Source organism: Oryza glaberrima, chromosome 12 (assembly GCF_000147395.1).
Source record: "Oryza glaberrima chromosome 12, OglaRS2, whole genome shotgun sequence".
Lineage (NCBI taxonomy): Eukaryota > Viridiplantae > Streptophyta > Magnoliopsida > Poales > Poaceae > Oryza > Oryza glaberrima.
In genome coordinates, this window is record NC_068337.1 from 7,454,397 (window position 1) to 7,475,225 (window position 20,829).

Consider the following 20,829-nt stretch of genomic DNA (forward strand, 5'->3'; position numbering starts at 1 on the left):
CTTTTTAGATTGCACATTACTCTTTCAAGAGCATGCCAATGATCATCTCCCGGATTTGAAACAAACCGGCTGAACTTGCTCACAACAAAAGAGATGTCAGGCCTCGTTGCACTAGCCAAATACATTAATGAGCCAATGATCTAGGAGTATCTCAATTAATCCCTTGTTATTCTTTGGTTTTTCCTTAATAGTACATTGGGATCATAAGGAGTAGGAGCTGCCTTGCAGTCACTATATCCAAAGTGACTCAAGACCTTGTCCACATAGTGAGATTGCACAAGTGTAATCCTACCCTCATCTTCTCTTAGTAGCTTAATGTTAGGAATAACATCTGCCACTCCCAAATCCTTCATTTCAAAGCTTTTGATTAGAAAGTCCTTGACCTCCTCAATCATATTGAATCTGGTCCCAAAGATCTATATGTCATCGGCATATAAACACAAAATCACTCTCTTTCCCCCACCATAGCGATAGTACACACATTTGTCAGCTTGGTTCACAATAAAGCCAACAGATGTAAGTGTTTTGTTAAACTTCTCATGCCATTGCTTAGGCGCTTGTTTGAGACCATATAAGGATTTCAATAGCTTGCACACCATTCCCTCTTGACCTTCTAGTACATACCCATCTGGTTGATCCATATAGATCTCCTCCTCCAACTCTCCATTGAGGAAAGTTGTCTTAACATCCATCTGATGGACGAGTAAATGACAAGGGCGTATTCGTGCTGAGGAAATTAGTGGGTGTCAAATCCCTGAAATAGTCTGGACGATAGGGACATACTCGGAATAATCGAGAGATTTTATAATCAATGTGAAAGTGAACACAAAAAACTCAAATAAATGTTGAAAGTTCTCTTGATGGAGTCAATTTGAGAAAGAGTAATAATGCAATAAGTACACTTACTAGTAATTTGATTGTTGATCTTACTAGTAATATTTTTAGTTCATGACTATACTTTAGTGCATGCTTGCTATCTACTTGATAAGTTCATTTTCTTTTTATTGCGACACATGACTTCAATTACTCTGTGTATAAATCCAAGCTCTTGAATATTACAATCATAATACTAATGCTTGCTGTAATAATTGCCAAAAGGGGTAGAAGATGCACAAATGTGCATGTTTTCAATTCCGGGGAAATTTCTCTTTTCGAAAGTGGGAGAGTTTTCTTCCGAATTTTTCAGTGCTCCGATGCTTTTTAGAACTTCTTTGTTTTTTGTTCTAAGCACCAAAACATCATTTTTGATGGGGTTGCCAATGTGTTCATCAAGAAGGAGATTGTAAAATCAAAGAGTGTTTGGTTATTATTTTGTGATAAACAAATAGTATGTGAGATAATTGATTTTGATAGTTGGAGATATTTGGCGAAGTGGTTTTTGATACCATATGTATGTAATACTATTGTGTGCTAATATCGAGTCAATTTAGAGACAACTTGTGCTTGGATATGGTTTCTTTGTTTATTCATGCGTAGGTGAGTCTTGATGCCTCTAGTGAGCGTTGCTGGTGATGGACCGAGAGTCAACTTATGAGGAGATGACATATGGACGATCAGGAGATCATGCGGGATGCTTAGGCAATGGATCAATGTGTGTCTCTGGAGATATTATGTCAGTATAGGACGCGGAGTCGAATTTGATAGGCGTCCAAATTTGGTATGATTGGAGTTTGTAATATTTGTTTCTTCTACGTGATGGTTTACTATGGGATTAGAACCTTTTTACAAGTTGGGTTTGTGGCTTTAGGCTGTCTACCACGGGTATAAATAGAGGGGTGTAAGGGTTAAGGCCTCATGGTATCGATTTTGAGAGCGTTGTTGTTGCATTTTTTAACCACAAATAGAAGTAATAAAATTTCAATGTACATTAGAGCTCTTACATTTGTGTTTGCTCAAGTTCCGCAGTCCAATAGGCATGACATCGGCGGTCGGACCAGCAGCATCGCACCGGTCAAACCGATCTCCATCATTTTCGTGGGTAACTTTTAGTTCCGCTAAATTTTTTGGTTTTTGAGGACTACAACCATTCGCCCCTGTTTGGTTGGTCTATTTCTTGCAATCTTGTTGTGCCATCTTACATACGTTCTGCCTACACTTGTTTATAACGTTCTGCTTCCCGTACTCGTTTGATGTAGCCTGGTTGCTTGGGGGTTGGAACCTTCTTCGTGCCCTGTAGCATTTGAAGAACATCTGGCATGGTTGGCCGGTCCGTGGGTTTCTTCTGGGTGCAGAGCAGTCCAATCTCAATGCATCTCTTTATCTCTTTCAGTTGAGAGTTGTCACACAGTGAGGGATCGAATAACTTGTTCATTACTCCAGAGTTCCGTTTTCCCCATGCCTGAAAAGAAAACAAAAACATATCGACATGACAAGTTTAGCTACAGAAATCGGCACCTGGCTTTCATACTTGTAACAAAAAAAATCCAAATACCCCTCTAACCTTGGGATAAAAGTCCGTCTAGCATCCTAAATTTTGAAACCCAACATTCAACCTCTAAACTTTACAATACCGTTTATATTTAGTTTGCATATAATTAAATCTCCACTTAAATATTTCTTCTACCCCTTGTTATCTCTTGCATGCAAACAAGTTTGAATATAATAATAGTATGATATCAGTGTATAAATATAAATGATGAACTACAACTAATGATACGCAAATGTTATATTAGTAATTCAAAGTTTTATTCGTTTAAGCATTCAAAATATGCAAAAACAACCATCCAAAACTACCTTAGTATATAACATGAACGGTATTTTAAAGTTCAAGGGGCTGGATATTCAGTTTTAAAGTTTGTGGTAGACTTCCGTGCAAAGTTTAGAGGGGCATTTGAACTTTTTTCTAACCCCTAAAGGGACTATTATAGGCACCTGATTTTTTTTATATAAAGTTTTGGCACTTTCTAACCTATCGTAAAAATCTTAATTAATTAATGGAGGTTGTAGGCTTATTAATAACCAAATTTATACAAACAATATGTACCTTCGTTAAAAATTATACCAGTGGTACATATAATATTAAAAATTACCATCACTTTACGGAGATTTTATAGCTTTATGTTGTCACATATTTATACGATAGTATAAGAACAACTAGAAATAAATGTGTGTTACTTACCCACTCAATCGAAGCTTGATGACGAGTATCTCGTCCAGACTTGCTCATTCCGCTAATGGTCTCAAGCAGTGTTACGCCAAAACCGTAGACATCATTCTTTACCGAGATAACACCTTCAACAATATATTCTGGAGGCATATAGCCCCTAAATATAACCCAATACAAATTAAACACTCAGAAATTTCAGTAGAGAAAACAGAAAGGAAATAACTTCACATGGAATTAATAGGATGCCAGATATCTTACAATGTTCCACGAACGCTTGCATTAATCTCATCATCTTCTAGCACTTTAGCTAGTCCAAAATCACCAATCTTAGGGTTCATGTCTGAATCCAGGAGGATGTTGTCTGGTTTCAGGTCCAGATGGACTATAGTAGGTTTCCCAGAGTGTGTGTGAAGGTAAATAATTCCCTGAGTTATCCCTTGAATTATTTGGAACCGGGAGGACCAGTCAAGCTGCTCCCCTGCAAAAAAGGATACAATTTGAACAGGAAAAACCATTGGAGACAGGAAAGGCTAGAATTGATGTATAATCAGCATTTATATACAAGTGAAACTACGTGCCATAGATGAAGTTGCTTAAGTTTCCATTGGCCATATATTCTTCGACCAACAACAGAAATTCTTCTTTTGCAGCAACGACTTCTTTTGGCGTATTTTCGTTGGACAAATCAACTCCCCTGTTTTCATCGCAATATCCCAGGACCTTAACTATATTTTTGTGTTCAAGCATTGAGCAGAGATGAACCAAGCGATGCATTTCGGGCTTGTCGTCATATCGATTAGGATGCGCATTTTCATATTTCCTGAAGGCAACCTCGAGCCCATCACGTAACACACCCTGAAAAACGTATGCCAAAGTTTAACAGTAAATCCGGTGCACCCGACCAAATGTTATCTGTGGGATGACGATGTACATTATCGAAGTAAAATTACAAAAGCACGTAATTAGTGATGAAAAAAGTTCCTAAAATATTTCCAAAACATAGTATATATTGTGCCATCTATAAATATTTAAAATTACAATGTAATAATACATGATCCATCCGTTTCATATTATAAGACTTTTTAGCATTGACCACATTCATATATATGTCAATGAATCTGAACATATATATGTGTATAGATTTATTATCATCTATATGAACGTGGGTAATACTAGAAAGTCTTATTACCTGAAACAGAGGTAGTATATGATAAAGAACAAAAAGAGATAAATATCACAGGGTAATTATGTGAGCAAAAAGTTATGGGGTTAATTAGCTGCTTAATTTAGTGAAACAGTTTTTAGGATGTTCCTTTGAAATAGTTGAATAATAGATTTTTGTACACCACCTGTTCAGACCCCTGACATTATGGTTCACGCATGGCGTGCGTTGGTCGGGAACAGTGGACAGTTGATTCAATGAAGAAATTTTATAGTCCTTAAGTACGTACTCGCAGATATCAAAATTTTACAGGTACCTCAAGATACCTGCAGTACATTCGTAAATATGAACACCTCCAGATAGGGGTGAAAACGGTACAGAATCTTTCCAGATTCCGGACCTATTTTCGAAAACGGAATCTGTCGGTCGGAATTTTTTCGGAATTTTTCGGAAACGGAAACGAATTCGGAAATATTTTCTCGGAAACGGAATCGAAAATGATAAGCGCAGTTTCCGTCGGAACTCGGAATCGGTCGGAAACTTTCCGGAAATTTTCTCGGAATTTCCGGAAATTGTCTTAGAATTACCAGAAATTTTGTGACTGAAATACCCTGGATTTTTTTAAGCACTAAATAGTGAATACCATGGTGTTTGGCTGTTGTTATGCAAATCTAAAATTACATAAGAATATTTTTTGTCCTACATTAGGATTTATTAACAACATTACTCTTTTAAACATAGATAATTTATTCAATTGGATTTATCAGTTTGAGGGGGTTTTTTATTCCGATAAATTTTTGTTACCGTATTCGCGCCGCTCCGTTTTCGCTCCGTTTTCGGTTTCGATAATATTCGATTCCGTTTTCGTATCCGGTGTTTCCGATTCCGAAAAAAAAATATGAAAATGAAAACGATATAGATGATTTCCGTCCGTTTCCGTACCGTTTTCACTCCTACCTCCAGGTACCTTTTTACCTGGTCCAGTTCTTTTCTCAAACAAGAGTTGGATGAAAATTAAGATTTTCGTGGCACGCTTTTCAAACTGCTAAACGGTATGTTTCGTGCGAAGACTTCTATATGAAAGTTGCTCTAAAATATCATATTAATGTATTTTTCAAGTTTGTAATAATTAAAACTCAATCAATCATGTGTTAATATCACATCGTTTTGCGTAAAAAACTTAATCTTTATCTTCATCTTCATCTTCATCTTCTGAAGAAAAGAACACCATACAATAGGTACGTTTGGTGCTGTAAAAGCTCATATAGATTGTATTATATGGGCACTAGTTGTGTCGTTTACATACTCCACTGCTAGTAAATAAATTGCAATTGCTATGACAATGATTGTGGCTTTCTGGATTATTTTTGTTCACGGGTACATTATTGGTCAATTATTTGTACAAGCTAATGCGTGACAATTTGACGGTGTTGAGATGGGATGGTCCTCACCGGAACCATTTCTATTTTTTTTATAAGTAAATCAACAACAAGAGATGACTAACTTACCATCTGAAAAATAAATAATTGTCCAAAACCGAGCAAACAATGGGAAGTACAGGGACTAACCTTGTAAAAAGTAGCAGAACCACCTTGGCCAATTCTTGTTGCAAAGTGATGTGTAGCAATCTCCATCTCAGAAAAACTTAACTTCACTAAGGTCCGTTTTTGAAATTTCTGCTTTCCTACGGAAATTGAATAGTTTCCTATTAGAGTTCGTAAAAAATCATCCGAAATTTCTGTAAAGCAGACATGGATTACATTTGTAGAAAAAAACACAGTTTAGGTTGCTGCATCACAACATAGCAGGTAAAATTGCACAGTAACTAGAATAGTTTGCGCATCTGCATTCTGTCGTTTTTCTTTTATGCAAGGGCTAAAATACCGTTGAGAACAATGTAATTCCATTAAAAATCCTCGGTGAGTTAATTTTTATAATACAACGGTAAATGGAGTTCTTTGCAGGGAATCATACATACTTATAATAAAGTTGTCCCACTAGGTGCCATAGATGTTAATTCTCTGTTCTCAGCCATCTATGTCACTATTAAATATGTGATCCGAATATTAACTTGCAATATATTCGGAAATTCCAATTGGTTAGATTAGTTTTCTAGTAGGGCTTCTAGTCTTATTTAATTATGACCCTATATTTTCTCTTTTCTTTCATAATCCGCACGGGAAGGGTACGACCGCCCAATTTATCCACTGCTTTTGTACTCAACTCATCTATATTGATTATTGTACTCAACTCAATTTATGCAGTGAAAGTAATGTGGCAAATAAAATTTCCATACCCTAAAATACTCCGTGGAATTTTTTGTGATTTTTTAGAACTAAAGAAGTAATTTTACTAATACAATGTACATTTCAGAAATTAAACAAACGAAAAAACAAATTAAAATCCCCTTTCTTTTCTTGGGCCTTTTTTGGCCCGAGTTTGTTCTTCTTCCCTCAGCTTCAGCCTGTCCTCCCCTCTTGGGCCACCTCCCTATCCTCTCTCTTCACCGGCCTAGACCCGTGAGCCCGCTTGCCTCCACCCTCCCTAGCGAAGTCTATTTTACCTCCCTCTCCTCCCTACTGCCATTGATAGGTGGGGCCAACCTGTCGGAGTCTTCCCAACCTCTAGCTAGCCAAGGCAGCAACTGTCGCCGCCCCCACACCCCGCCAAATCTGGCGCCCTCCCGCTCACGCGCTAGCAATCAAATTTCATGGACGCAATCCACTCCACCTCCTCCATGTTCTCTCCCCCCTACTTTTCCCCAAAATCGGGCAATGAATTGAGCCGCTACTATTGACGTCGTCGCCCCTTTTGCCGCCGACCATTCCCATTGCCTTGACCACGATTCCGGCCTCCCAAGGCTACAAAACCCTCCCCGTGTCTCCTCCCAAGCCATACCGAAACTCTTCCGAAAACTTCGAGGACTCCGAATTCTATTCTATTCTACTCCACATAGCACTAAAATACTGATACTAAAGTATGAAGAGAAATTTGAGCTTGCTTGAGTGTGTTGAGAAGTGAAGTGGGCTCGTCCTTTTATAGGGCCGGTATGACAGTTGTAGCCATGTGAAATGGGCGATGCCAGGGTTCGACCGAACCCCTAGTTTGGCCGAACCTAGGCCGGCCCAGCAGGCCACCAGCTTTGGCAAGGTGACTAACAAGTGGGTCCTTATGGCGGTTTTGACAGTTAAGGCAGTTTCCGGACGGTTACGCCTGACATGTGGGCCCTCCTTATCCATTTGCTTTCTTAGGAATGAGGTTTTCTCCACTTTCACTTTATTTTATTTGATAAATTCCTGCAACATATTATTCTCGAAGTACAAGTGGAACTATATTATTCTGAAATAAACATGCATCGCAAGCATAGTTAATTCTCCATTATTTTAGTTATATTGACGGTTGAAATTTGTCTGTAACGATCGTCAACAGTGAGTCGTCCCCTTGTTATCAGCTTCCCAGCGCCTCTCGCTTTACCACTCCAACCTAAACACTCCATCCCCATCCCCAGGTCATGAGGAACCACGGCCGCCTCTTCCCTGGAGCCAGAGCTCGCTGGAGTGTCGTCCACGCCACCTTCCTGTGAAGCACTACTGCCGAACCTCAGCTGATGGCCTTCGTCCCATCATCCACAACCGCTATGTGGGCTTCGTGAGCCTCCTTCTCCTCTCCCCTTCCTCCTCTACCTTCAACAACGCCGCCACACTTGGTGGTCACCGACGGTGACCACTGGGTCGCGTGTGTGCCACTGCCGTGTCGGGCCGGTGCTCGCATGCCCTGTTCGCCCATCCGCTTGTCTCCCTCTTGCCTATGGCCGACCAATCAGCCTCTGGATCTAAGCCATCCACATGGTGGCGTCCCATTGGTGCGCCAGGTCACCGTGTCTGCCACGTGGAGCGCTCGCGCCCGGTGCACCATGACCTTGGTCCACTATGCCCGGTTCGTTTAAGCTTTTAAAATATACAAAACCATCATCCAAAATCACATTAGGGGGTAATATGGATGGTGTGGTAAAGTTTAGGGGGTTGGATGTCTGGTTTTAAAGTTCAGGGTGCTAGACGGACTTCCATCTAAAGTTTACGGGGGTATTTGGACTTTTTCTTTTTTTAAACATGTTTTAGCCACTGTTCCTTGTATGGTGATGGCTAATGATGACTACAGGGGTCTCAAAATTAAAAGGGTCACGAAATTGCATATTTGTTACTCACTCCTTTTTATTTAGATTATATCGATGTTTGATCATTCGTTCTACTAAAAGACTATATAAATATTATTTATTTTTGAACTATTTTATCATTAAAGAAACTTTATGTATGACTTATAATTTAACACATTTACACTATTTTTTTAAAAAAGATAAATGGTCAAACTATTTTCAAATGTTAATTATGTCAATTAATAAAAATAAATGTAGTAATATAATTATCTCATCTAACTAAAATCGCCATACTAAGAGAGCATAACCAATAAACGTCCATGTCAATTATGATGCAAAACATGCATGAATTCTGATTTTTTTTTCATAAAATTAGAAGATTTGATCTTGAAGACATACCTGAAATGGGCCGTGATGATGCCATGCTTGATGCGCTACTTGTTCTGTCACAAAACAGAAAAAAGGGAAGGCTTCTTGAAGGAGACAAAACTCCAAAGAGCGGAAACGCAACATATTAGCAAATATTATGTAATTTCTACATGCACTTAACTTTTACTGAGCAACGACAAGGAAACAAAATTATGGATTTGGAAAGTTAACGGGCATACATACTGTGGTTGTGTTTAATTTTATAAACTGAAACCCGATTCTGCATCGGTATACAAGCACCAAATATTCATCACGCTTATTAAAAAAAACAAGAACAAAACAGGAAGAAAACCATCCGATCCCTGGCAAAACTCTGAAAGGTGTTTCCCCATATAGAAAGAAATGTCTTGGGTGTTTCACTACTCAGTAAATATCGTTCCAACTAAAATTATTTCTCATGTTTCGTTATTCACTACAAAATGTCATCGCTTTGTGAAAAATGTTTCAACCATCCGGTAAAAAGATGTTTCAACCAAATGTAACATCAAAACCTACTATGAATAACATCTAAGAAAATGCCTTGCTCATTATGTACAACATCCCAATAAAAAGAGCAAAAGAGCTGAATACAACAAAATGCAACACAAAGAAAACAATGGACTACAATAAAGGCCACCCATCCCCACCGACACCCTGTAGCTATGCACAATAAAGCCGACTGCGACGAGTTAAGGATCCATCGTGGTCGGGACCCTCTCTGGCATGGCATTTCTGTTTTAAAATCCATGAGAGAGAGATGGTAATGGACAGAAGAAGTAAACGGGGGTGGAAGATGTCCGATGCCTATAGATGCTCGCCTTGGACATCCGTCCCTAAGCATCTTTGATAAAAGCAATTGTAAACAAAGTATAACGACACATACCTTGAATACGAGTAACTTCTGCCTCGCACCGGGCCTCGCACCGGACGTCCGTGCCTACGCATTTTCGACAAAACACTGGCAAAGAAAGTATAAGGACACATATAGTCAATGCTCGTGCTTTCTTTCGTTTCGATACATTATTGATTTTGTGGGTATGCTATATTTAAGGTATGACAACTAGTTCTGGTCTAACGTTGTCCTTTTACTAAATATAGAAAAAGTGAAAGCATTCATGATTTTAGAATGTATGGTTAGACCTATAAGATTTCTGTTTGGTTAAACGCTTCCATGAATTTAATTAAGTTCTGAACTCAGCTCGACGTAGTTATTTTTCTATAATCCTTTAAAACAATGAGAATGTGGTGGTAGTGACACTGAATATGCCACACCATCTATTTCTATTACTCCCTCCATCCCTAAATATTTGACGCCGTTGACTTTTTTAAATATGTTTGACCGTTTATCTTATTAAAAAACTTTTGTGAAATATGCAAAACTATATGTATACATAAAAGTATAATTAACAATGAATCAAATGATAGGAAAATAATTAACAATTATTTAAATTTTTTGAATAAGACGAACGGTCAAACATATTTAAAAAAGTCAACGGCGTCAAATATTTAGAGACGGGGGGAGTATAATTTTTCGAAACTGGCCCCTTAAACTTTTTAATATTAAACAATAAAATCTAAATGGATAACCATATATAAAATCAAATTAAGGTGGACATTTCCTATAGAAAAAAATGTGTAACACACAATATTACAATAAATTTCTTTTCCGTAGTAAAGCATGGGCATTCAGCTAGTATTTAGTAAATAAATTAGATGCAGTCAAGGCAAAATTCAGCTACCTCAATTAAATCCCCATTGCCACCATACAGTAGTCCTTTAAGTCACTAATTATTTGTGAAGACTAAAACTGTAAAATTTATAGTCGGTCAGGCTATAATATTGAAAGTCCAAATATATATATCATTAATTCCTGGAGAAGAGGATATATGTATAGAAATTGAAACGTAGAAGATTATGATTGGAATATAATGTAGATCAAGAAGTTGTCATATTTGAAGAGGTATGTAGCTAGTAATATACTATGAAACTTGGAATCATTTTGGAATTATGAAAGTACTTCTTGAGACAAATACACACGCATGATTATCAATATCATGTAAAAATCACATAGAAGAGAAGAATGTACTGTGCACATCTGACCTAGCAGCATGGTAGTAAAAGCCACTATCCTGTGCTCGCAGTTCTCCTAACTGAAAAGAAACAAAACAAAATAGCTCACTTAAATCAAGTTATGGCCAATGAAGAGTTCACAAATATTTTCAATCCACCAAGCCAAACACAGAGTATATACCATAATGTTCAGATGCCATATGCCAAATGCATTTTCATTAATTAGATGTGGAGGGCAAGTGAGAAACTATCAAACAAATCATATAGCTTTGACATAAAGGTATATAGCTACTGTACCTGTGGTGACAGAGGGGGTGTGGGTTCCTCTTCTGATGATGGATAGCACTCTAATACCAAGGTAGCCTCTGGTTTCTCCGGTGGGGCAGGGTATGTGGATTTCCTTTCTGGTGACGGATGGCACTCTACTACCAAAGTAGCCTCTGGTTTCTCCGGTGGGGCAGTGTATGTGGATTTTCTTTCTGGTGATGGATGGCACTCTATTACCTGAGTAGCCTCTGGTTTCTCTGGTGTGGGAGCGGGCGATGGTTCGTTTCGCACTAGCGGTGTTGGTTCCTCTGGTGGTGGAAGTGGTGGCTCGGGTTCTGGTTCAGCTTCCCTTGGTGGTGATGGCGGCTTAGGCTCTTCCTTTTTCGGAAGCGTTGCTTCGATGTCGTCGGTTATTTCTGTACGGGGAAGAGCATACATTACATCATGTTGGGCATCGCCTTGAATTTGGCTCAGAGCAATGGTAGTGTGGACGGTGGTCACAAAGATCCCCACCATCATCTGATCCGAGATGTCGTCGTTCACCCGACGCAGCTTCTTGGAGAGCGCGGTAGCCGCGCAGAGGAGGCAGACGACGTTCTTCTCCTGGCAGGAGACCACCAGCGTGTGGGCGTGGCGGAGCGTCTCGGAGAGATCCTCCAGCGCGGCGCTCATTGCCGGATTGCTCATAATGTTTCCCGTTTCCTGCAGCTGCGAGAGGATATCACTCACTCTGACTACTCGCCTTCTGATCTGAAGGCAATCCTCCTTGTTTCTCCGAACCGAGTCCACCGCCTCCTTGATCTTCAGAGCCATCTGCGTGATATGCTTCAAGCTACTCACTGGATCCGCCATCTGAATTCTCAAACAAAATAGAGTCAAACTTTTTAAATGGACAATTAAGCAATAATAACTCAAGTGCAGATTAACAGTCCAGATCGATGGACAATATACAAAACTGTCAAAATAATAGTGAAGCAAACAAGTACTACATCCATCACTAACCTTGATTCAATCTTAATGCCTTCAGCTAAGCTTCTGCTCCACTGATCTGATTGTACATCCTAGCTGAGATAGGCACACTCGCACGCTTGCTAAGCGCTATGTAGGAGACTCATGTGAGAAATGGAGACGACTCGAGTCTTCCCCCCACCCACCCAACAGACCCAACTGATTGATTTGATCACCTATGGCTCCATGGCTGTGGCCATGTCTGACCCGGCCTTCTCGTACGCTCTGAAGTCAACCATACGATGTTTTCTGCATATTCACCCGCATAGGATAGGAGACAAAGAGACAGCACTGCCACTGATAGTACTCCCTCCGTCCCAAAAAAAAAATGATAAGTACAACGAATATAAACATAGCATGTTCATATTCGTTGTACTATATAGTGTCCTACTGTTGTCTAGGTTGAGTTTTTTTTAACGGAGGGAATAGGAGTATACATTATTTTCTTCTGGGCCATCATCTACAGTATAGAATAAGTTACTATACTTCAAATTAGATCTCGCAGTGAAACACCATGTATATGTCCACTGTCCTACCTTTAAATTAGAATACGTTGGGTACTTTGATGCGTACGTTTGCTTTCCTTAAAACAACTTGATTGGCTCGATCCCACGCGCAAGAAACATAAGAATATGCATCCCATGAATGCAAGATAACAGAAGTGTATGTGCGGGCCATGTGCGGCCGCCCGTTTGCCCAGCCCACTGTTGCCTTCTCTTTTCATCTTGAAAGCATCGCCCTTTTCTTTCGAGAGAAGTTTAATAGTATAGCCCACTAGTAGCTCCAAATCATCTATAACCAATGTAATAGCTAATCTTCTATTATTATATACTAAAATATAAAAGTCCATTAAACTTCCTCAAAACACTCTCAAGTTGACACGTGGCGCTTTAATAAATTAGAGAAATTCCTAGAAAATCTGAGAAAAAAGAAAAACATCTATACGTTGATTTTCACTTAAATTGGTGGGTCCAATATTATAAATCGTTAGATTAGATTAATCTTAGAGCAAACCGGACACTACAACTTCGGTCCCACTTACCTCTCCTCCTCCCCCTAGGTACGTATACATATGGTGTACGTATGTATATATCGCAAGCAAAACAACCATGCCGCTCTCCTTGCTTCTGTATCCCCTCTTCTTTTTTCTCCTTGTATAGTTTCTATGAAATACAAATGCATACATATGTCTTATTTTTGGCTTGGTACTCTGTAAAGGGGAGAAGGGTTAATGCAGAATATAAGTCACTGTGACCATGTGATAGGTAATTATTCTGTATAAATATTCACGGACAACTAGCTACTAAGCTTGTAACTAAATATCGCACTGACGTTATATATAAGATTGTGTTTACAAACATACATAAATTATATCATCATATCACTCTTTTCAAATATATACATAACTAAATTAGCTATGCAATATTTTAAAATAAAGTTTACACCCATTATATATATAGCCATCTATTATCTATCTATTATATACTAAAAGTGGCGCTCTAATAAATTAGAAAAAATCCTACAAATTCTAAGAAAAAAGCAAATCATCAACCCCTTGATTTTTACTTAATTAAATTGGTAAGTCTAATATCATACACCGTTAAATGAAATTGATTTTAAAACAAACCAAATACTATGCAGTCCCACCTCTCCTTCTCCCACACATATGTAGGCATACGTTCTTACCATGTACGTACACTTCCTTCCCTTCTTTTTTTTCCTTTTTTTCTTTTTTTTTCATTTATGTAATGGATATATTTATTTAAATAATAATAATTTTACAAACAAAAAGTCTACCATCATACAACTCACAGATAACTAAATTAGCTCTACAATTTTTTAAAATAAAATTTACACCATTATATGTTACCCATTAAACTAATAATGTAAGATAATTTCCACTTAAACCGGTGTACTCATTACTTTTTACTATTATTTTTAAATAATGCACTATTTTAAAATGAAGTTTACACAATTATATTATGTACCTATCAAATAAACAATTTAAGATCTATTAACTAATTTATATGTACACTTAAACTGACGGACCCATTATTTAAATCATCGGATCTATTTTTTATTGCAGTGCACTGTTTCAAAATAAAGTCTATACCATAATATTGTGTACCTATTAAATTAACAATTTAAAATCTATATTAACTAATTTACACTTACACTAGGACCGGTGGACCCATTATTTAAATTATCGGATCTATTGGTTGCTAATAAATAAAACATCCGAAGTTATCTTTTTGGCCCGCTGCACACTACACGTCTGCACCTTTGCCTTTTGCACGTATGACAAAGCGTTGTGTTTGAGTCATCTAAGGTGATCACGACCGCTGCAGTGCTATAGCTTTGCCACATATCAAATCATATATGGAGATGATTCATTTTGTTAATAACATAAAAGGAAAATTAAAGGTGTGATGCTGCGAGGAAAGATTTAGGCACTGTGGGTTCTGTTTTTCCCAACACTTAGCTCTATTTAAGCTGAAACTGAGAGTTGATTACAGAATAATTATAATGTATTGTGTTATCTCTTATTTGGATTTTATACTATTTGTTTGTACAAGTGAAAGAAATAATTATGTTATAAATGCGAGCACAATATTAACGAATATCAATAGAACTCTTACTAACTTTAGTTTGCCCTTAATCTATGAGACAAAATTTTTAAACAAACAATAATATTACCTTTCAATAATACAAGTGCCCGCGCATGCGCGCGGGCCACCTTCCTAGTTCATATAATAGTTGCTTACTATGCTATTGATATTTGGTCCCACTTGTCATCCACACATTACGTCTTAGAGTCCGTGTTACAGCTGGCTAAAGATCTGTAGCCCGCTGGCCTTCTCTCTTTCTGTATCTCTTTAAAATATGTTTATAGCTGGCTTATAGCCTGCTGCTATTGTACCTACTCTAAGAACTAATGTGTTTTATTTCGAAAAATACTTTGGACCGAGCGTCTGGCAGGAGACTATTCATCGGACGCAACACCAACCAAGCCCACTTCACTCCCAACCATCCATCCCTATGCCTCACCTCTCTCACTTCCCTCATCTCTCTATACAAGCAGTCCGCCATGATAAACATCATAAACCAGTGCTAAGTGTACATACCTCTGATCATATTCCTCTTCTCATACCACAAATTGGCTTCTTCAACAAAGTGGACAGACTAAATTTCAATATCCTGCTGAGTGCTGAATATGGGAGAACAAATCTTTTTTTTTCCAATAACATAAAGTACAATACAAACCTAATCAATCTTGTACCGTTTTTTTTTTTTGGATAAACTTGAGGGACAGTGAGAACAAAATAAACAAATCTGACTTAATGTTTACAAAAGGCATAAGAAGAGAGACCGATAGATCACATATCGGAAAAACATACCTACGGGAGGCCAAAACATCGATTTAGCGTGCTGTAGCATGTGGGTGTCAACTGCCAAGTGAGGAGGTAACCTAATAGATGAATATTCCATTTTATTGGAGTGGAGGGGGAGGGCAGGCGGCTGTTGGAGGCGAATGAACTAATGGAGGGAGACGAATAGAGGCAAGCAGGCCGAGCAGCAGCAGGAGAGGAAGCGTCACGAGCAGATCAGGAGTCGTGGGAGAGGAAGCGGCCTGACGGTCGAAGCAGGGGTAGTGGGGCTGCGGGGCTGGTGGGAGAGATGCCGCGGTGCGGAGTGGAGTTGGAACGTACACGATTCCTAATTAGCGCAGACGCTCTAGCTAGCGATCTGGTGCATGTTTTGGCCCACGTCCTCACGCATGGATCCTGTTCCGGCCCATTTTATTTTTTTTCTGCGCAAGGAAACAGCAACAAACATGTCCGCATGCGTCCCTAATTAGTTTCCCATAATTATTGCATCGCCGGTGGACTTCTCGCCGCTGCATCGACATGGAGCTGCAGCTGTGTCATCCTCTCAGGCCACAGTTTCGCCACTTTCGTCGTCTTCCACGCCATTCGCGTAGCGACAACCTCGTCGTCCACACTGGTCATCGTCAGCCGCTCAAAGTTTTCTTCCTCTACTTCGAGCATCACCGCTGCACCTCTAAGTTGCCACTGTCGCCGCTCTAGGCCGGTGGTCCAGCTACCTCTACATGGCTACCGACATCGCCGTCCAGGCCATTGGTCCAGCATGTCTCATTGCCAACGTCGTCGTATCTTCCTCGACTACTTTTCGCTCTTCTCCGGCAACTGCGTGCTGCTCCGGCAATTTTCCCTCTTCACCGTTCTCGCACCGAGACCATCCCGGAGGCCTTCTCTGCTAGTCTCCTCCGACATTGGCTTAAGATTCATGGTGGTTCCTAGCCTCGTCCGCACGGTATTGGCAACACCAGCGTGCATGTTCGTCTCGAGTTGTCTCGAGGTCTGGTAAACCCTGTGTGACGTCTCGTTCTTCATTGTTCGACTAATCAGCTCTTCTCTTCGGCATCAACTTCCTCAACGACGGCCGTGATCGCATCATCGTCATTGTCTCCGGCATGTCCTCGCACACCTTGGTCCACGACGCCCTCCCGTGTGTCCACGACAACTCTACGGCGCCCCATGCGCGCTCTGCGGCTAAGCTACCTCGACATCAGCTTCCCGACTTTGACTACATTGACCACGGCTCCCTCATACCCTTCACTTTGGCTACATCGACTACGGCACAAAGGGCTATGATCCGTAATGAGTATTCTTGTTGATTTCTTCTCCAGTCCAAGCGTTTGCGCTGCTCACACTTGGACTTCGGGGGATGTTAGAGTTGGTTTCTTCTCCAGTCTAAGCGTTTGCGCTGCTCACACTTGGACTTCGGGGGATGTTAGAGTATATAGATAAGACGTTGTATCCGGTTTGTTATAGTAGGATAGGATTAGTTTCCATCTCTATCTCTTCGAATTTACTTAAGATCCAATCCATGTAACCTATATATATTGGCCCAGAAGCTCAATACAATGTGCCCAATATTCGCAATATCCTCTCTCCCTATACTATCCAACATGCGGCGTGCAAGGGACAAAAGGAGGATGGCGGCTTGGGTGGTTGCCTTAACACAGGGAAGCGATACGAAAAGGAACACAGGGACAGAGAGGCGCTCACCTTGCGACAGCCGTGAAGCGGCACACCGAGCGGTGTCAAGATCAATACGACGGGTGTCGCGGTACTGGCTGACGAAGGTCGAGCGTGCGGATCATCCACACACACCAGGTGTTCGACCAAGGCACAGGTGTTTGTCCGGGTTTGCAAAGGTTCAAGGTTCGATTGAGAGTTTGATTTCAAGTTTTAGGGTTCGTTAGTTACAGTGTGAACGTTTGTCCGTTCAATCGTTCGTTCAAGCGTTCAAGCCGATCGTTCCACGGGTGTAAGAGGCAGCGCGGCGGCCTACCCCATCCCCTTGCCCAACCAGAGCTCAGCTTGTTGCCAGCTGCGGCGGGGCAAACGGCGAGGTGGCGACGAGTGCTCGAGAGGTGTGGGTAGGCGGAGCAGAGTGGGAGGAAATGGGGACAGAGAGGGCGGGATGGCGAGCTCAAGTCGCCGACATATTTATAGCCTTTAGGTGTGTGTGCGGGTGATGGTGGCATTGAAGTGCCATCAATGTAAACGGGGTGGGTGCACCGTCCAGGGGAGAACGTTGGTGACGGAGAACGGCGTTCCGCGGTGATGAGGGTGCGTGGCGGCCGGGGAGTGGAAGTTGCAGTGTGGCGGCTGTCGCCGCACGAGGGCGAGCTGTCGAACGGTTCCTCACCTAACCACGACGGGGCAGCGATGAAGGTGCGGACGCTAGAGCAAGGATGCAGGGCCTGCGTGGACGAGGTGGCGAGCAGTGATTGCTTGTGTGGTGCCCAACTCGGCACTGTTCGCGGGTGAGTGAGCAGCTTCTCCCTGCTATTTACTCGTAACAGGAGTTAGGATGGCACCCGTGTTTCGTATGTGACGAGAAGGACGGCAATGGTGGCGGCGCGCGACACTGTTTACTAGCGGATGGGTGTAGCGCGCGGGGGTGGGGTTAGGTGCGTCTGTGGCGGAGTGGGCCTACGCGCCAGCGGCTCGGCTCGTGGTGTGATGCGGCACTGCGTCAAGCACCTTGCATGCATCAGACGTAGTAGCTCGACAGCAAGGGCTAGAGAAGTGGCTCAGCGATTTCCGGCGATTATACGGCGCGGCAAAGGGGTGGATTCCGGTGGCATGCTCGATAGTGGCGAGGGCGTCCGGAACTCCGGTGGTTTGGCGACATGGTGACCGACGGCTACCAGGCATTTTTGGAGAAAGGGCGACAATCAGGCCTCTCACAGTGCAAGCTATGCGGCCCGTACCCGTAGCCCAAAAAGTTGGCCCAAAGACACCCCACAGTGCAAGTACCCATATTTGTGTGGCTTAATTGGATGGAGACACAGGTGAAGGAAACGAAGGCCACAGTGCCCGTTACCCCAAGCCCACTGACGAAATTTATTCCCCACCTACCCTTCCAGCTAGCGACTCATCTTCACCACCTCCACTCCATCGCCGTCGCCTGCCTCTCCTCGCGCGCTGCCGCTCTACTTCTCCTGCGCTGCCATCCCTTCGTCTTCTCCTCCGCCCGTGCCTCCTCGCGTCCCACGCTGCTGCGCCTCCTTCTCCTCTCCTCCCAAGCAGCAGTAGCAGGAGGAGGGGCGGTCTGCGGCGGCGGCTTTCGCGGCCCGGTCTGCGGCGTTCTTGGCGGCCGGTGGTTCTTGGCGGCGCAAGGCGAAGACTCGGCGGTGGCGGGGGGCTCGAGCAGCTGCTCCGTCCACAGGCGCCGCAACGTGTCCTGCGCCTGCTCCATCCCGGCAAGCACCTCCCCATCACTCTCCTTCTTCTCCCTCGCCGCGCCTCCTTCCCCTTCCCCTTTTCAGCTGCCCCTCCCCTCTCCCTCCCCCACTCCCTTGCGGCGGTGGCGAAGGGCCATGGTATGGTTGCGCTGCAGATCCATCCATCCATTCCCTTGCGCCATCATGGTCTCCAGCGCCACCACCGCGGCGCCGGCGCTGATGGCCATGGCGTGGCCGCCGCTCGCGTCACCCTCAACGCCATCGGACAGACGCTTTGCCACATCTGAAGGTACATAGAAAAAACATAATATTCTCTCTCTCTCGTTGTTTTTTGATCGATTTGTGTTCTTTGATTTGTTGCATTGTTCTGATTTGATTTTGATTTGTGTTGATGCAACTGGAAGTGTTCTAGGCCCCTACCCGGCCTCCACCCACTCATGATCGGCACCACCGACTCGGCCTCCCACGCCAAGCGTGCCGTCCCTAGGAGGGCGATTTGGGGATTTCGCCAGGCAGAATCGGCGTGAGGGCACGGCTCAGCCAAGAATGATGCCCACAGCACACACGCCTTGCTATTTCGGCGCCGCGCGCATCCTCGCCTCGACAAAGTTTCGCGCTCCTCAACATGGGGACGAGTTGCCAAGTGAGGTCCCGGGCGCATGCTCCACATCGACCAAAATCTGAGCTGGCGCGACGAGGTTCCGTGCTAGCTCAGTACACTGTGAGAGGCCTCATGGCGGCTCTGGCTCGGCTCGGCTAGTGGCTCACCTGGTAGGCGGCTAGTGGCTCACCTTGTAGGCTCAGCTGCTAGGGTTTAGGCCGGGCCGGCTGTGAGGGGCCGGGCTAGTACAGGATGTTGGGAAAGTTTATCTCTCAGCATGGAAATCGAGAGGAAATCCCGGATAACTGTTTTTCCACCCGTTGCCTACGGGATTAACGCGATTCAATTGCAATTATCTCCATAATTATGTGATTACGCGCATTGATCGGTAGCGCCAAATCCTTCCATATTTTGGATTGTCCCCGATCTCCCTTAGCACCATACTAATAGGGGAGGCCAGTGTCGTGGTTAGGTGGCGATCTCTCCACGACCATCTTCTCCCCGAAAAACCCAAAACCCTATCCGATCAACTGAGTGCTGGAGGCAGAACGTGTGGTGGTTTAGGGACAGTGTAGGTGGTGACCAGAAGGTCGTCGCTACCCCGCAAGTGATCGCCGGCGACCCCTTCGGGATCATGCCGGCGTCCCTACTGCTACCTCTACTTCCCCTACACCGACAATCGAGGAGGTGGTTCGAGGTTCTCGATCCTCTACTTCCACTCCGGTTGACAACAAAAGGAGAACCGCATCAATGGATTGAAACAACGGTCATTGTAACCTATGAATTCCGCATTAGGGTGATCATGTTAGGCTTAGCAAATTATGTCTTAGTAGATCACAAAATCTACATTTGGTATCAGAGCCACTGCTATAGCCTAATGATCCCATCATCCCGCTTAGAAGCCATAAGATGCATCTAAGCTGATGAGGACACAACTAGCTCGGATATAACCATGACTACATTATGTATTAATCAACCAAAGGTGCATATGTTCTATATTAGATTTACTTGTTATATATTTGAACAAACGTTGCTACACAATGAGTTTTGTGTGTTTTTGTTTGCAGAGGTATTTGCTTGGGCGAAAGAAAATAGACCGAGCTTAAGGAATGCATGGATGATTGAAGAACTTGATTGGGGACCAAACCAAGACCTTCTCCAAGTTTTATTTCATCTCACCATGTCACTTTTTGTCCATAGAAGATAAGAGATAAAATTCTACACGTTTAGGATTCGGATTCGGGTCTCCGGATAGCATCAGCTTCAAACAGAC

At 42.4% G+C, this 20,829-nt stretch overlaps 1 protein-coding gene across 1 annotated transcript; it reads right to left on the reverse strand.

The window, feature by feature from the left end:
- Positions 1-1,605: 1,605 nt before the first annotated feature.
- LOC127756678 (probable serine/threonine-protein kinase At1g01540) lies at positions 1,606-12,338 on the reverse strand. Its single transcript, XM_052282042.1, has 10 exons — positions 12,169-12,338; positions 11,197-12,018; positions 10,930-10,979; positions 9,713-9,787; positions 8,821-8,864; positions 5,837-5,952; positions 3,685-3,961; positions 3,365-3,584; positions 3,119-3,263; positions 1,606-2,338 (listed from the first exon to the last, which is right to left on the reverse strand). Exons 2-10 carry the CDS (start codon positions 12,016-12,018, stop codon positions 2,090-2,092), a joined length of 1,998 nt encoding a protein of 665 aa, XP_052138002.1. The 5' UTR covers positions 12,169-12,338; the 3' UTR covers positions 1,606-2,089.
- Positions 12,339-20,829: the final 8,491 nt, after the last annotated feature.

What these genes read in the sequence shown, in the direction of transcription:
- LOC127756678 (XM_052282042.1), bottom strand. Translation starts at nt 12,018, where the DNA reads ATGGCGGATCCAGTGAGTAGCTTGAAGCATATCACGCAGATGGCTCTG. An exon ending in TTTTACTACCATGCTGCTAG is followed by an intron (nt 9,788 to 10,929) that starts GTCAGATGTGCA and finishes TTTCTTTGCCAG; the next exon opens with TGTTTTGTCGAAAATGCGTA. An exon ending in ATCAAGCTTCGATTGAGTGG is followed by an intron (nt 2,339 to 3,118) that starts GTAAGTAACACA and finishes TTTTCTTTTCAG; the next exon opens with GCATGGGGAAAACGGAACTC.